The sequence below is a fragment of the Alosa alosa genome, chromosome 17 (genome assembly GCF_017589495.1).
Source record: "Alosa alosa isolate M-15738 ecotype Scorff River chromosome 17, AALO_Geno_1.1, whole genome shotgun sequence".
NCBI classification, from domain to species: Eukaryota; Metazoa; Chordata; class Actinopteri; order Clupeiformes; family Clupeidae; genus Alosa; species Alosa alosa.
Genome location: NC_063205.1, coordinates 6,748,476 through 6,766,230, shown reverse-complemented (window position 1 = coordinate 6,766,230; position 17,755 = coordinate 6,748,476). Strand labels below are relative to the sequence as shown.

Genomic DNA, 17,755 nt, shown 5'->3' with positions numbered 1-17,755 from the left:
ATTTGAAAACCACACTTCTTATTTCCTAAACATAAGTGGTTGGAAAGAGGATGTAGCTTTACAAGAGGTGCAGCGAGCAGCATTGAGCCAGCTGTGAGATTGTTTGACATGTCTTGCCTGAGCGACTGTGTTCACTGGGTGTGTGGCTGAACAAGCCCCAGCAGTGCGTAGCCTAAGCCTACAATACCTCAGCTAAACACAGCACACCACATTTATCAGGTGTTATTTTTTTGTGCGTTATGGGACGTGTCCTGTGGACTGAGATTCATGGTTCCAGTTCCAGTTCCAGGGTTCCATGTCATTCTGCTCCAAAACAACACAAAAAAAGTTCCGCTTGTAGATCAGGCCGTCTGTCCTCGGGCTTTTTGTGGCTTTCACGTTTCGCCGGGTCCTGAGGAGTGTGACATCATTTGAGCTGGAGAGCTCAGGAGGGTTTCCAAACATAGTTTCCCTTTGACTAATCGCTGAAGGTGCGCTATAGGTCTGCAGTCATTCGGCAGCTCCATTAGCTCTCTGTAGCACGAGGACCCAGTGCACCAGCTGGGGGGATTTGCCGAGCCTGGCATGCGGGGGGAGATTACACGCATTCCTTTGCTTCGGAGGCCAGAGAGTGGGAGAAAGAGAGAGAGAGAGAGGGAGGGAGAGAGGGAGAGAGAGAGAAGATGAGGAGGACAAGAGAGTGTCTAAGAGAGCCAGGATTCTGTGTGAGGCATGAATTGGAGAAGGAGAGAATCAGAAAAGAATGAGGTAAAGCTTGAGCAGCCTTCTTAGAAAGATGGCTGCCCCTCCTCCTTGTATCGTGTCCAGCTCAAGGCTTCGTCTTTTTTTGGTCCAGCATTCTCCCGGCTCCTCTGCTCAACGTGACCTGAGCTCTCCTACACCATTGTCCCAATAAAACAAAAGCCTAATTGACAGACGCTTTCCCGGCCACCTGCGTGTTTATGTTGCGGTGGCCAAGGCATGCACCACTTATCCCCCCCAGCTCCACGAGTCCCCTGCCCGCCACGCAAACGACCACTTACACTGTCTTCAAAAGACGCTTTCCAGATGTTTTTCACAGATCCTTGCGTAACGCCGAATCTCAACGCTGTAGGTTCGGCAGTCTCAGCACGCAGAGGTCGTGACCTCCAGGTGTCTTAGTGCTCTAGATTAGAGGGTTTTGGAGGTAAGGTGACACAAGCCCACGCTCCAACCCCCTGTCATGTCTCTGGCCAGGGCGTCCGCAGCACCAGCTCCCCGATAAGATGGGCCCGGTGACGTGTTTATTGGCCCGCCTTGGCCCAGTTCTATGGCTGCACACAGCTCTTGAGAGGCACACGATGCAAACAGTCTCTTGTTGTTCTCTTCTTGAGGCCTCTGGCCCGCTGCCTGCGCTGTGTTTGTGGCGCGCTCGCCGCGTTGTCAAAGCTCCTTCGGCTCTCCGCGGACGAGCCAGCCAATCTGGTTCTTGTCTGAGAGTGTGTACGCAATGATGTCTTACATCACCTATTGTCAGCCTGGGCCTTTTTTATTCCCCCCCTCTCTCTCTCTTCTTGCATTGCTTAACTTAACTACATTGTTCTCTCCTCTTTGCGTTGTCCCTCACTTTTAGCTGTGAATGGATGGATAGATGCATGATGGTTTGCTGCAGGTGGAAGAGTGATTAATCTTCTCACTCTGACATAAGCGGGGAGTGGATGGCAGGCTGATAGTTGCCAGATGTGTGTGTGTCTATGTATACAGTGTGTGTGTGTGTGTGTGTGTGTGTGTGTGTGTGAGTGTGAGTGTGTGTGTGTGTGTGTGTGTGTGTGTGTGTGTGTGAGTGTCTGGAAGTGCAGGCATTGCTCTGCTCCCTCTCCACTCACCCAGATTGCCACCTGTCTGCAGGAAGCTGTGGTGAAGGTGGCGTGAGCATTCCTCCGGGGTGTTTTCCTTGCACGCGCCCTCCTCCCCTCTCCAGGGTTACGGCGCTAGCCCGTGTCTGGACGAGAGCGCGAGGGGGAGTCAGGGGCCCCCGGCCCACCCCTTTGGACTTCTCATCTCCACTCCCTGTGTCCTCCTTAGCTCCTCAGGCTGCTTGTAAAGGGGCCTTGAGAAGTAGAAAGGCCTGTTAAACACTGCCTGCGTTGGATGTGTGTTATATCTGCATTGCCTGTTGCTTTTATTTTGCCACCTACAATTAAGAAAATAAATTGTTCATACCCCTGGCAAATATTGATTCTCTTGACCAATATGTTTGTAATGATTATAAATTAGAGTGGCCCAGCCAGAGTCCAAACCTCAATCCATCAAAAAAGTGAGCACAAGCCCAGACTGATGAAATAATCGTTCCTGCCCCAAAACCCAGATTGCTGTTAAAAAGGTGTGGTCTACAATCACTGTGGAGACATGGAGAGGCTTGGGAGTATTATAAGAACCATTTTGAGAGCTGTGAATGCAAATACAGATGTTTCCATTGATTAAAAAAATTGATTCCATGTTGTGATGATGTGCATAAACACTGACTGTGTAAGACACACATCTCATGCATGACTGCCGCTTTTAATGGAAATCAATAGTCTGTACACACAACATACACGCAATGCACACACAACACATGCTGTGTGAAACAGGGCTAAGAGTGCCCAGGTCAGTTTCAGGTCAGTTGAGGTATACGGTACATTCATGCTGAGTGTATACTTGTGTGCTGAGTGAGTGTGTTTGTTGTGTGTTTGGGATTGTTGGCTATGCATGTGCATCAGACACAAACTCTTCTCCCTCTGTGAACTGTGAACACTGTCAGACATATGAGAGTTCTGTGGTATGTTTGCTTGTGTGTGTGTGTATGTGTAAAGCCTCTGTTACCACTTCTCTCTGTGTATGTGTGTGTGTGTATGTGTGTGTGTGTGTGTGTGTGTGTGTGTGTGTGTGTGTGTGCGTTTAAGGCCTCTGTCACCACTTCTCTGCCTGTGGAAGGATGTAATTACGGTAATTAGTGCTTGTTTCATGTGATCGTCTCCTCTCTCCTGCCGGCTCTCTATTTCCCCAGCACGCTGTCACAGACGACAGCAGACAACAGTAAATATCCAGCCCACACGTGGGGCTGTTTTTCCAGCCGCTTATGTAACGGCCGGAGTCTGGTGGTGGTGAGAGGGTGTCTCGTGTCGGTGGCACCCGTGCCAACATTCCCAGCAAGGCCACACGGAGCACCGCATAATTAGATACTTTGCGTTGCGGGACATTGATTTGCACAGCGCTCAAACCTATGTGGTGTTTCATCAGTATTGATTGGATGCGCTTGATGTGTCATCATTGATGAACTGCTGTTGTTTTGGACATTTGGAATGTCCACGTTTGGCCACGCGCCATCACTTCCCATCACTCACACATGGCCAGGTTAGTCTGACATCCCCCAGTGGAATCAACAGTGTGTGTGTGTGTGTGTGTGTGTGTGTGTGTGTGTGTGTGTGTGTGTGTGTGTGGGGGTTGTGTGTGTTTGGAACACATGGACTGTATATGTACTTACTATATGTATGTGTGTTTCAGATATTATAGTGCTGGAGTATGTTCCTGATTTAGAGTGTGTCTATAGTTCCTTCTGGGAACTGTAATGAAATGAACATGAGTCAAGGTAGAAAACTATGTCCTTGGCCTGATTCCTTGGCTTCTTAACCCGTACTGTATGACGTAGTATGTCTGTCAGCAGTGTGTGTGTAGACGGTCCCACACTCTAAATGTACACACTTGCTGAAGTCACTTCTGGTAAAACAGCGATATGTTTTGTTAGCATGTGGAAGACAGATCAGCACAAGCACTGTGCCAGGCACCTACCTCCCTCTCTATCTTTTCTCTCTCTCTCTCTCTCTCTCTCTCTCTCTCTCTCTCTCTCTCTCTTACTGCTTCACTAGAGGGGTCCTCTCACCAAGGTCATTGTCTGCCCATTGTCTTTGTGGCTTAAGTGGTTTCCATGGAGATTTTTAGACCAGATCCTGAACTACTTATTCAAGTGTGTGTTTGTGTAGTCATGGAAACAGCTATGTTTTGGTCTCGGAGAACATGATTTGTTCTCCTTCGCTGCTCTTGCAAAGGAAGTGTGATAAGCATATTAGTTCATTTGCATGTGTCTGTGTGTGTGTGTGTGTCATACCATACATTTGTCCTCTGTAGAGGAGATGAATCCAATGCATTGCACAATGCACAGAGATGACTCACACCTTTTGCTTAATTTGTGTCACACAGACTCACGACACGCTTTTGTCATCAGAATTCAGACATGTGCCACTTGCCGCGAAGAGAGAGCGGATGACTTTCGAAGAACTCTGGCCTTTAATGACCTCCGAGAAAAACAGGGGGCACGGAATGTTCCGCAGCCCTTAGAGAGGAACCCAGTGGTTTTTGAGCCTCTTCGCCACAGAACCCATGATCATGGGGTAAAATGAGCCCTGAGAGCGACTCCTCCAAGTACGCCAGGAGCCACACACACACACACGCCGCAACAGCCCGCGCTCACCGTAGGTGGCACTAGGCAGCTCCGCCACACCACTGAGGGATGGTGGTGGGGAGAGTGGGATGAGATTAAGCCTCAATAACAGGATGGCCAAACCATCACGGCTCAGCTCGGGGAATATTTGACATTAATGTAGGTGGAATAACTCAATTTGTGCTGGCAGCCGAGCTGTGTAAACAGGGGAAGGAGTGTTTGGCATGGAGGCGTAAACATTGGAGAGCAAATCTGTTTTCTGAATTGACAGCAGAAGGACTTTGACAGCCCTATAAGAGGGCAGCAGGCTCTGAACCGTAGTAGAGATGTCCATTTGGAGATCAACACTCGGGACATTATCACAGACCAAGAGCTTGTAAAGTGATGGTCTCATAAGTCTGATTCTGCTGAAAACTAGGATGCACTGGGACACTATTTTGCTAAAGCATCCATATTTAGGACAGGAAGGGTATTTAGTTGCTGCTGGGTGCAATTTTTTTAGATTAAAATGTGCTCCAAAGCCACATCTTTTCTCCCAAAGCAACAACATCGACCACAACACATTGCATTTTGATATAGCACAAGGCACCCAAAACACTTTCCAGTGAAGGGAGAAGCTCACTAACTTCACCTCTGCTAATCACCCTGAAAAGCAGTGGGCAGCTGTGGCCCACTGGTTAGCACTCTGGACTTGTAACCGGAGGGTTGCCGCTTCGAGCCCCGACCAGTGGGCCGCGGCTGAAGTGCCCTTGAGCAAGGCACCTAACCCCTCACTGCTCCCCGAGCGCCGCTGTTGTAGCAGGCAGCTCACTGCACCGGGATTAATGTGTGCTTCACCTCACTGTGTGTTCACTGTGTGCTGTTTGTGTTTCACTAATTCACCGATTGTGTTAAATGCAGAGACCAAATTTCCCTCACGGGATCAAAAAAGTATATATACTTATACTTAAGCCCTATCACAGACACACAGTCCCTACACACTACACTACACTACACTACACTACACTCTACACTGCACTACCACACTACACTACACTACACTACCCCACACTACACTACATTGATTGTAAGCAGAATGAACATTAATCTTTCATGCACTTAAAATGTGTGTATTTCTCTAATAAAGTATGAGGGCTTAGATCATGTCATTGCTTTGGCCTGGTCTATGAGGGAGCAGCAGAAGCTCTCCTACTGTATGTGCCATACATCTGGTATGTTATGTTACATAACCTCTGTGTGACCGACATGCTTCCACATGCTCCATGGCTGTATGTCTCCCATATGTAGACATTAATAGCATGTTAGGTGTGGCCTGAACAACTATATTGTGAACTCCCAAGTGTTGCACACATACAGAAACTCCTCACAGACACAACCCACACCCATGCAGCACAGTTTGCTATTGCTCTACATACAAACAGCTGTTGTGTGCTTAGATGTGTAAAGCCCTGGTGATCTCCAATGACAAAGCCAAAAAATCCCCAGACATGGCTGCAACTCAGGAAGGGCTTTTGCACTAAGTTCGGCCAAGGATCAGGTTGTTTTTTTTGTTGTTGCTAGGCCACCAAAGTCTCTCCCTGTTTTTATAAGCCTCCTTACCTATAAGAGGTGTGTGTTGGACTTTTCCAGCTCAGACAGACCAAAACAGTCCATGTCTCTGCTGCACTAATGCTCAATCAGTGCAGCTGGACACAACAAGTGTGTCTCATTTCAAGGTCCACACATCCACATTCTCCTGTAGAGCGACTGCCAAGCTTGCTAGTGTTGGACACCAAAGAGGTCACCTTAACCCAACACTGTAACCCTCTCTGGACTGCAAGAACTCATAGCAGACCACATAGCAGTGTAGACAAACAGACTGCAATCTTCAGAATTTACAATCTTTTCTTGCGTTGACAGGTCAGCGTACACTGTCGACTCGAACGTTACGTACGTGCTGAAAGTTAGTTTTTAAAGCTAACAAGGAAGTGCATTTTCATAAATGTTTGGGAAATCCATGGTAACGCAGCATAAAGTATGTTAACTCTTCAACAGGATTCACGGAGCATGGTTAGGATTTATTAGTGCTTATTCTAGTGCAAAAGACCACGCTCAGCTGGGCTGGAGAATGCGGGCATGGATTTATGATATACTTAGGATGGACTCTGGCATTGGAATTGTTGTTGGCAAGCTTGTGCCTTTCAAACAGCTGTTTTTCTCTTTCCTCTCAGTCTCCCTGTCCCCCTGCCGCCTTCAAGCTTTATCTCTCTCTCCCACCCGGTCTTCATTCCCTCCCTCCCTCCCTCCCTCTCTCTCTCTCCCTCCCTCCCTCCCTCCCTCCCTCCCTCTCTCTCCCACCCGGTCTTCACTCCCTCCCTCCCTCCCTCCCCTCTCTCTCTCTCCTCCTCCTCCCTCCCTCCCTCCCTCTCTTTCTCTCTCTCTTCTCCCCAAGCTTCTCTCCTTTCTTTCCTTTCTCATTCTTGTGTAAATCCCTTGGTGCCTCCACCTTGTTTGACCACAAGTCTCCAGTGTGAGCTGAACCCAGACTGGGTGGGTCACGGGCTACCGGTATGCGCCTGTACAGTTGTGACTCAGTGGAATCAGCCGTGTCTCACGCCAGAGGCTAAGCCATAGGAGGTGCATTGAAGGCCCACAGTGAGTGGGGGGAGAGAGGGGGCGACTGGCTCTGCAGGTCTCTCAGAAGCCTGAGGAAGAGCAGCAGGCCATGGGGTCCAAGCGCTGGAGTACAGCTGTTCTACTTCTGGTGTTTTTCCGGCTTTGGGGCCATGCTGTTCTTATCCTTCGCAGCCAGGACACTGCACTGTGGGCCTGCTGAGCTGTTCTTCTGCTCAACTGTTCTGAGGCAGTGCGATGTTACAGTGGACCTGTTCCCCCTAAGGTGCTGTTCTTCCAGTAGCAGTTAGTTTTGTAGTTTCTCTGATGTCATGTGTCTATAGCATGGGTGAAGAGCTCCACTTCTCTCTTACGCTGGTTACTTGATTGCAACCCATAGCTTGCGGTGTCACCTGCATATCATAATAACAGTCATCTGAAAAGTGTTAGGACCCATAGAGCACAATGCTGAAGACCAAAAGAAAACCTAGGCATGAATAAGGTGTTTTTCTTGGAAGTATGGTGCTGAAACCTTTAGGCAACTCAGACCTTCCAGCATGTTTGGCAAATTTCACATAACCAAGATGTAAGATCCAATTTTCCACAATGGCCATCTGAAATCTCTCTTGTTGATGTAAACTCAGTAGGCTTGTAGTAGTCTGACATGACATGACTATGGCTGCAGGACCACCCAGGGGTCCGTCAGGACAGAACCGCAAAGTAAACTCCAAGTGCAGTCATACTGACCCTCTCAATATGTGTGTGCGTGTGTGTGTGTGTGTGTGTGTGTGTGTGTGTGTGAGAGAGACTGTGTGTGTGTGTGTGTGTGTGTGAGACTGTGTGTGTGTGTGTGTATGCATGACTGTGTGTGTGTGTGTGTGACTTTGTGTGTTTGACTGTGTGTGTGCCTATGTATGTGTGTGTGTGCATGCGCACGCATGTGTGTGTGTGTGTGTGTGTGTGTCTCATGTGAGAACTGTGCTGAAAGAGCTCCAGACTTTCCCCGCGATCCAGACAGCTCTCCACGGGGACCTGGCTGAGTGGCAGGCAGCGTTGCTTGCGACGACAGATCAAATCTGGGGGAGAGATTACACCACTGCAAATTGTTGCTGTCGTATGACTGAATGTGTGCATGGCTGCTGGTGTCTTTACAACACCCGTAGGGAGCAAATGAAAGTCGAGCTGTTTCATAACTGTGTACCGATCATTCCCATAAAGAAAATGCATTTGATATGGGCTCTATAAAACAATATCAACGAATATTATTGATTTAAGAAAACATCTTATTCTGACTGTGCACTACATCCTGAATATCACAGTTTAGTGAGGGTTGTCTTAAGCCTTGTCATCATACCATACTCTCTCCCTACCTCTCTCTCCCTTTCTCTCTCTCTCTCTCTCTCTCTCTCTCTCTCCTCTCTCTCTTCTCTCTCTCTCAGGGTGATTTCACCTGGAACAGTCTGTCTGGGCGCAGCGTGCGTCTGAAGCCTGTGGCCGTGCAGAGCCTGTCGGAGCTGGAGCGTGTGCGGCTGCAGGAGGTGGCATATGCCCGTCTCCACCAGGACTACGACCTGGGCTGCCAAATCACCATTCCCAAAGGTACCAGAGCAAATACACACACACACACACACACACACACACACATACACTCACACACACAGGACCAGAGCACAGCCTCACCACACATGGCCTCAGCCCCCCCACACACACACACACACACACACACACACACATACACACACACACACGTGTGTGTGTATATATGATATGGGAACCACATGAGATTACCTAAGTTTCAGATAAAACATACAGATAAAACATTTAGCAAAGGGTTACTGTTACTTTTTGTCAGACAAACTGAACATGCCCTTGGCTCGTAGGGTTGGAATTCGATAAACAGCACAATAACAGAACAAATCTCCTCCATCATCAAATATTTGCAGAACTGCATGTGTCACATAATGGTGAGCCCTTTCAAAAGTATCTGACTTTGGGTTGATCGCTTCACATAAATGTTTAAAGTTTAATGTGGAGTGTTTGAGCACACCAACTGTGGTTCTGGATTCTGAACATTCTGATGGGACTAATGTTTGTTTTACACCAATACACTCTCTTAGCAGACTCTGCATTTCTCAGCTGATGATACTAACAAGATAGATATTTTGATCATGTAGTGGCTTCAAAGGATGCGTGCTGGATTATTTGAGTGAGTGTGTGCTTGTGGGTGTTTATGTGTGTGTGCATTTGTGTGTGTGTGTGTGTGTGTGTGTGTGTGTGTGTGTGTGTGTGTGTGTGTGTGTGTGTGTGTGTGTATGTGTCTGTCTGTGGGGGTTCACCGGTGTGCAGACAAGATGGAGGTGATGGCGGCCCCACGGTCTGAGAATGAGCCACCAAAGCCAAGTGCACCCAGTCCCACATACCCTGCACAAGCAGTCTGCAGACACACACACGCACACATGCACACACACACACACACACACACACACACAGAACACACAAATAAAAAGACCCTCACACAGTCAGCTTCTGCAAGCCATGGCCAGGATTGAAATTCCTCTGTCATGGCTGTATCTCTTCTCTCATGATTTAATATGCAAGTTTATGCTTCTTATTAATTCCAGATCCAGAATCCATGTGTTGCTGATATATCGCAGCACAGCAAATCTCCACTCTCTCTTTCTCTCTCTCTCTCTCTCTCTATCTCTCCCTCCCTCTCAGACACTCTACCCCCCCCTCCCTTCATTTTCACTCATTGGATTCATATTTATCTCACATCTGGAGTTGGATGGCCACTGTTGTGACACTCCAAACGTTCCCGAACAGAGAAAACGAGAGAACAAATGGGGAAAGAGAGGAAAGAAAAAAGAGAGATTAGTTGGCATGCCACTGGAGAACCGGAGTTTCCTTCAGTTTCTCTACAGCCATCCGATCCACGAGACAAAAATCCAAACCATTTCCTCTCTCTCCCTCTCTCTCCCTCTCTCTCACTAGCTTGCCCCCACTCTATCTGATGAATTCTTTCACCATTTGCAGGTGTGAAAGTGCTGTAAGCACGGATATGTTTTTCGACTCATTAGAACAGTATCTGCTATTTTCATCATTTGGATAATTATTGACCCAAGATGTAAATAGACCCTTGTTTGGTATCTCATTTATCTCTCCCTTCCTCTCCCTCTCCCTCTCTCTCTCTCCTCTCTCTCTCTCTCTCTCTCTCTCTCTCTCTCTCTTTCTCTGTCTTCCTCCACCCTTATTTTCACTCACGGTGCATTCTAGTGGCCCGGTGTCACCTCAGCTTGCTCTTAAACTCTCACAAGAGACTAACACTCTGTTTATTATGAGGACATGAAACTGTGTCCTGTTCCAGAATGCATCCTTCTCTCGCCTTATAAGTCAAAGAATAGACACACACACACACACACACACACAATCAGAGTGGTTCACGTTTCATGTTTTGAATATCTGAAGTTCCCTGTGATAACAGCACATACGGTAACAAGACACCAGGCAGTCTTGTATCAGCATATTTGTGGTCAGGCATTAACCATTGCAACCTCATATGGCCTGTAGGGACTATTTCCTTTTAGTTTTTGTCAAAGGTTTCTGACCTCGGGTCTGTGGATGTCAGCGTTTGTGTTGATAACCTCATTTCTGTGTGTCCCCCCAGATGGACAGAAGAGGAAGAAGTCCCTGCGGAGAAAGTTGGACTCGCTAGCCAAAGAGAAGAACAGAGACAAAGGTTCCAGATCTTTTTTTCTCTCTTTAAAAAGAACAACTGTGCTAAATGTAGCTAATTGCTAAACTCTGTCAAATATTTCACCTTTGCAAACCAGTTGGTTCCAGCCCCAATTGAAACGTCTCACTCTGTTTGCTAATCTGGCATGACTCATTTGCTATGTTGTTTCCGGTTTAATTATTCTTTCAACAGAATCCTGTTGGGCCTTGTGTAGACTTTAAAATAAAGGGAATTGTAAAATTGATCCATCTCCTGATTATTCATTCTGACATAAAGAGCATGATCCTTACTATAGTTCATCCTGCAGTACTGTAGATGGCTTTTGGGACTGGCACTTCCTCCTTCCTCTGCCGTTTCCTTTTTTCCCCCGTCGGGACAAGAGCGTCTTGTCTGTGTCACGCCCCAGGTGACTAGCCTGCCGCAGCCTCCTGAAACATGGGGGGATGGGGGGTCTGGACATGGGGGAAGTGTGTATTTTTAGACGTCTGTTTATATTTAGAAAAGAGGAGCGCTCTCCTTGTAAGGGGAGGAGAGCGCTGCTTTGCGCCCCGTCGCCACAGACGGCATTTTTTTGGCCGAACTACCAGATGTGATGGTCAGGAATGAAGACGGGGCAGAGCCCTGGAGGAGGCCCGGTCTCCCAGCAGCACTTGATCTCGGCCAGCATCTTCAGAAGGGCTCTCACTCCACCAACGGTGTGGGTACCAGGATATTATGGACCCGGTGTCAAGTGGAGTCATTTTAAACAGATTCACGTGATGTCAATAAGATATCTTATTGTTTTAGTTTCCTTCCTTTTTATTAATGAAAGTTTTATTTTTTATAGTTTTACATTTAGATATCAGTAGATTGGTCTTTTCTTCAGATTCCAAGATTGTTTTGATGGTAGTAATGTGGCATGAATAGCCAAAACTGGATGTCATTTTCCCAGAACACAAATGCCTTTCTGTAAGTGGACCTCCTTCGTTGAGAAGTGGTTTAGGGTGAAAATAGTCTAAAATCCCCAGCGCTGTTGAGTGTTGTCATGATTAATATGTGCAGCTTTTTAAAGAGTTGTGCAGCTGCCCCACTGGCACCAAATCTCGAGCTGATTTATTTCACTCAGGCCACCCCTAGCCAATTCCTCTTCAATTTCAAGCTCACAGCTTCACCAAACCAAACAAACATTGCCCGTTCTTTTGCATTCTCACAAGTAGAGTTCACACCAAGAAATGTCTTTTAGGTGGCATGCATGTAGGGAGAGACTCTGAGGATTTATTGCTGCCAACAGGAATGCTGTAAACCGCTAAACATGTGCTTCTGTGTTCTCCAACTGTTTGTGAAAGTCTGGAAAATAAATCACTAACTCTGTGGATTGTGATAGAGTTGTGCGTTGATGCATCAACAAATGGAGTAAGGAATGCTCTGTTTGTGGCCATGCAGATTCACTAAAAATGGATCACTCTTACTTCTGAAGTCATACTTCTGTCTGGGACTTCTTTCTTTCGGGAGTGTACTCATTAACCTAATATGATGACACATAAGGCAACTTTCTGAGAATATTGATGGGCAATTTTCCCGAGTATTGTTATTGTGGCACATTCCAATTCACCTCTGAGAACGTTAATCATCAGTAGGCAAATTTTCATGATCATCCAGTCGTAGGCTGCATGTGAACAAGTTACTGTACTGTATGTGGTTGCCCAGCAACATTCCTCAAAAAAGTTACCCTTCATCACCTTTTGTGTTTGTCTGAGATACTTCAAAGATTGGCACTAGCCTGAATATTATTCTTAAGAAAGGCCCTGATATCACTGAAAGACTCCACCGGTTTTCGCTGTGCAAGTGTTGTGTGTGTGTGTGTGTGTGTGTGTGTGTGTGTGTGTGTGTGTGTGTGTGTGTGTGTGTGTGTGTGTGTGTGCATGTGTGTGTGTGTGCGTGTGCATGCATCCTATCTTTGCTAGCCTGGTTTCTCTCAAAAACTGGCAAGTGAAGGCTCCTTTGACAGGAATATGTGAGCCCTTTGATCAGCCTAGCTGACGTTAGGCCACATTCACTGAGAGCTTGCTCTCACCACCCCAGCTGTCTATACGATTCTTAGACACATTTACACACATACACACACACACACATACATAGTACATACACACACACACACACACACATACATGGTACTCTCACACACACACACACACACACACGCACAGAACCCTTGAAAGGCAGTCATTCTGACAGTCAACAGCGCCGGACTGACGTCAGCAGGGACCCAGGCAGGGAAACAGAGATTGTGCAGTAATAGGGATTTGCTCTGTGTCCTTACACAATGGCTCCACTCCACTTAAGCTCTTGGTGGAATAAAAGCTCTGTGTGGAGGAGCCAGGGCAGGGGAGCTATGTGGAGGAGCCGGGGCAGCGGAGCTATGTGGAGGAGCAGGGGAGGCTCTATGTGGAGGAGCAGGGGCTATGTGGAGGAGCAGGGGTGGCTCTATGTGGAGGAGCAGGGGCAGAGGAGCTATGTGGAGGAGCAGGGGAGGCTCTATGTGGAGGAGCAGGGGAGGCTCTATGTGGAGGAGCCGGGGCAGCGGAGCTATGTGGATGAGCTGGGGCAGGGGAGCTATGTGGAGGAGCCGGGGAGCTATGTGGAGGAGCCGGGGAGGCTCTATGTGGAGGAGCAGGGGAGGCTCTATGTGGAGGAGCAGGGGAGGCTCATGTGGAGGGAGCAGGGGAGCTATGTGGCAGGAGGCTCTATGCGATGATATCAGGGCAGGCTCTATGGGAGGGCTCCGGGAGGCCCATATGTGCAGGGGAGGATGTGGAGCAGCATGTGGAGGGCCGGGAGGCTCCTATGTGAGGAGCAGGGGAGGCTCTATGTGGAGGAGCCGGGGCAGAGGAGGCCCGGGGGAGGGAGAGCTCGTCTCTCCCCAGCGCTGCTGCTCTGTGTGCAGCTGTTTACGAGCTCTGGCCACACCAGAGATGGAGCTTTAATTGAAGAGGTGATAGTTGACTGTCGTGAAAGAATGTGTTGCCTCTGGTCTCTTTGAGTAAAGGCATGTTTTGTCCATGTCTTCTCTCCCTCTCTCTCTCTCACTTTCTCTCTCTCTCTCTCTCTCTCTCTCTCTCTCTCTCTCTCTCGCTCTTGCTCGCTCTCTCTCTGTCTTAACTGTCAACAATTTCACTTTTGTACTAATTTCTGTGACATATTTGCTTTATAACTAAATTTTTGTTGACTGTGTTCATGATCTTTGCCGTTCATTCTCTCTCTCTCTCTCTCTCTCTCTCTCTCTCCCTCCCTCCTTTCTCAGAGTGCGTGCCCCAGGCCTTTGCCATCCCTCTGTCTCAAGTGATCACCAACGACCGTGCCCAGCGGCAGCGGCAGGATGGCCTCCGGCAGGACGCGGCGCCGCGCGAGGACCAGCGTGACACCAGCGACCTGGTCTCCTCCATCCTGCAGTTTGCCACCAAGCGGCCTGCCACCAAAGAGCTGTCCAGCAGCAACTCCTCGCTCAGCTCCACGTCGGAGACGGCCAATGAGTCGTCACCCAACACGCCCGAGGCCGCACCACGGGCACGCAGGAGGGTCAGTCCTGCCCATTCCTGTCCTTCTCTCTGTCTTGCGATGCACATAACACGTTTCGGGAAGTGGAATGCACATGACTCATAACTCACTTAATCTTCTCTATGAGCATCTGCATCAGTCCACAGAGGGTGTGTAGGGATTTGCAACACTATGGGTCTCCCTTTAGAATATGGGCAAGGTGCAACGTTAGGAAATGGACAAAGTATGAGCAACGTGTGTTGTTGTGCATAAACTAAAGATAACATGCGACTAGTGGCATACTAGTAGTAATACTCTTGTATTGTGTGAATTAATGTATTTGCCAAGATACTTTACCCAAACATTCTCTCGACATGCTCCCACTAGCCGCATATCTTGAGTCATGAGTTACTAAATTGACTTTAGTTAGTTTAGTTAGTTTAGTCTCCCATTTAAATTATAAAGGGCCTATATCTTAGATCAGGTATATCCTGTGCTGTGCAAAGCCAACCATGGCTAAAAGCGGGTATCAGCCTTTAACTGACCAAGGAAGTGATCTTTGGGATTGATTTGTGATCTTTGTGATTGACAGGGGGGCATGTCGGTGGACTCCATCACTGACCTGGACGACAACCAGTCTCGGCTGCTGGAGGCCCTGCAGCTCTCGCTGCCCGCCGACACGCCCAGCAAGAAGGAGAAGCACCGGGACAAGCGGCTGAGCCTGAACCCCATCTACCGCCAGGTGCCCCGCGTGGTCGACTGCTGCTGCCAGCACATGGAGAAGTATGGTACGCTAGCACAACCCACATGAGCCCCAGCGTCATGCTAGCATATATATACATGTGTGTGTGTGTGTGTGTGTGTGTGTGTGTGTGTGTGTGTGTGTGTGTGTGTGTGTGTGTGTGTGAGAGAGTCCTCTAATATGACCACGATTGCTCTCAGATGTCTTTTCATATGGTTATGGTCATGGTGCTGCTATTTAGCAGACACCTTATTCCAAAGTGACTCACAGATACAGACGGCTTGCTCCACTCCCACTCCTACCACAAGTGTTGCCCATGAGTATGGCTCATCACATAGAGTATATTCCCAGAGGACAGCTGAGCTTCCTCATGACATGTAGTGTGTTCTTATGGAAGACTGCATACTACTGTTCTCATCTACTGCAGGACTGCTGTTCTATTATTTACATGTACTCATTGAGCAGACACTGTTGCCCAAAGTGACTTACATACAGTATGTTAACTATATTACAAGCAGGGCTGTAGTGGAGGGTAGACGCAAGTAAACGCAACTCATCCACCTCTGAAATTTCAGAATTAGAGTTTATCCACCTCTTAAAAGTGTTAATTCACTAATTGCAACTTTTAACATTCAATCACACTGTATTATCCACATTCACAATATGTACACTCATCAACACTCTAGGAACCTTTTAACAGCACTGGGATTGTTATAAACATTGGACAATAACCTTCACCATTATCAAACATGGCGCAGTCCACCTTGCCCGCCTACCGTGATCACAAAACTCATGGTTTACCCACCTCTTATTTTACCACTACACCCCTGATTACAAGGGATTACATTGTCCCAGGAGCAAATTGGGGTTAAGTGCCTTACTCAAGGGCACAACGGTGGAAGCCGGGAATTAAACCCACAACTTTCTGGCTACTGCATGTTAGCCCAGCCCCTTAACCACTACACCATCACCACCTATTATGGACACTTAGAGCAACATTAATCTGACGAGTGTTTTTGTTCCCTAACCAATGTCAACTGGACCGTGTGGTGCAGGCAACCTAACATTACGCAACAGACCAAATCTCAAAACATTCCATGACCATGAGTCACTCTGCAACACCTTAACATAAATATAAGTCAAGACGTCTCTCTTGGTCAACATCCTTGAAACCCCACAGAGAGGGGGTGTGGGATGGGTCTGAGGTGTGGGCTGGGTGCTGTGGGTGGGGTCTGAGGTGCTTATCACACATGCCTTGCAGTAAATTCTCCCTGTGCATGGCTGAAGTGTTTTCCACTGCAGTGACTTCAATGGGCATTGTGATCACCGGGAATAACAAGGAGAAATCCACACTGAAAACAAAAAAAATACCAGATCAAAATCTGCGCCGGACAATGTGTTACAGAGACTTTCATTATTGAACGGGGTTATCTTGTGGTGTGTTTATGTCCGTTTATGTTGATCGTGTTTGCTCTGCACTCATTCACAGGTCTTCAGACTGTTGGGATTTTCCGGGTTGGCAGCTCGAAGAAACGAGTGAGGCAGGTGAGAGTAGAAGCACAGACATAAATATTAAAGTAAACACACACACACACACACACACACACACACACACACACACACACACACACACACACACACACACACGGGGAGCAGATATGTTTATGCTGTTACGTTCTGGCCTCATCACAGCGCACATCTCTCTCCATTGTTATTTCCAGCACAATAACGCATTCAGATGCTAAACATGGAGGCCATTCAGGATGTGCGTCTGAAATAGAATCTGTAATGGTCCGGCGGTGCTTGGCCTGGACGGCAGGCATTAATTCTCTCTCTCTCTCTCTCTCTCTCTCTCTCTCTCTCTCTCTCTCTCTCTGCACCCACCTGATGCCCATAACCACTGGCCCTAAGAGCCCCTCAACGTGCCAAAACTGACCAGGGCCAGCCTTTAATGGTACATTTAGCATACAAACAGGCTTTCAGGCTGTAACGCAGCAGCACAACACAGTTCAGTCTCCTTGGCCTTTCCATTCTCACTTCCCCATAGAGGCTGTGAAGGTTCGTTTGAGCTCTGTTATTGAAAGAGCACTGTGCATGTATAATAGATCTGAATAGAGGCAGGTTGTGTAACATGTTTCTCTCCAATAATGTCTGTGTGCTCCTGTAAAGGATGCTGACCTGTTTTCCACAGTCTCTCTGGGTCACTGAGGTGGCTGAGGTGGTGTTAATGCTGCGGAATTATGGTGGCCTGGATGATCTGGAGTTTTGAATATTGAATTGTAGGCCTTGTTTGGGTTCTCTAATGTGATGTGTGTGTGTGTGAATAAATGGCAGGAGAAACTAGTGATGTAGTACTCGAGACCGATTTCTGCTTTCTCGGACTCGTCTCGGACTCGTTCCTTCAAAGACTCGGTCTTGACTCGGTCTCGGCCCACAGTGGGAGGAGAAGGACTCGTCATTTCAGACCGAGTCCTCGAGACCAACGCATTTTTTTATGTTCTTATAAAAAAACAGACAACACATAACAACAATAATAATAAAATGCAATGATGATTATTTGAAAATGACATCCCATGGTGCAATGCAAAGATACTGCCGTCAGAGCCGTTTATTTATCTCTACGGCTCTGCTGCCGGTGAGTGTCTGTAGGTCAGCATAGTCCATATTAAGACGTTAAGACTGCTCCTCTAAACAATTCCCAATCTAGCTTAGTCTGTAGGCCTAATGGTTGATTATT

At 47.7% G+C, this 17,755-nt stretch overlaps 1 protein-coding gene across 3 annotated transcripts in view; it reads left to right on the top strand.

Annotated features, from left to right (window-relative positions):
• LOC125310648 (rho GTPase-activating protein 6-like) overlaps window positions 1-17,755 on the top strand; it is an 84,148-nt gene that overhangs the window by 51,090 nt on the left and 15,303 nt on the right. For all 3 annotated transcript variants that reach the window (XM_048268268.1, XM_048268267.1, XM_048268269.1), the window contains exons 2-6: window positions 8,470-8,629; window positions 10,695-10,766; window positions 14,044-14,318; window positions 14,869-15,064; window positions 16,508-16,563. In XM_048268268.1, coding sequence (XP_048124225.1) covers window positions 8,470-8,629; window positions 10,695-10,766; window positions 14,044-14,318; window positions 14,869-15,064; window positions 16,508-16,563 — 759 coding nt within the window. The remainder of the gene's footprint in view (window positions 1-8,469; window positions 8,630-10,694; window positions 10,767-14,043; window positions 14,319-14,868; window positions 15,065-16,507; window positions 16,564-17,755) is intronic.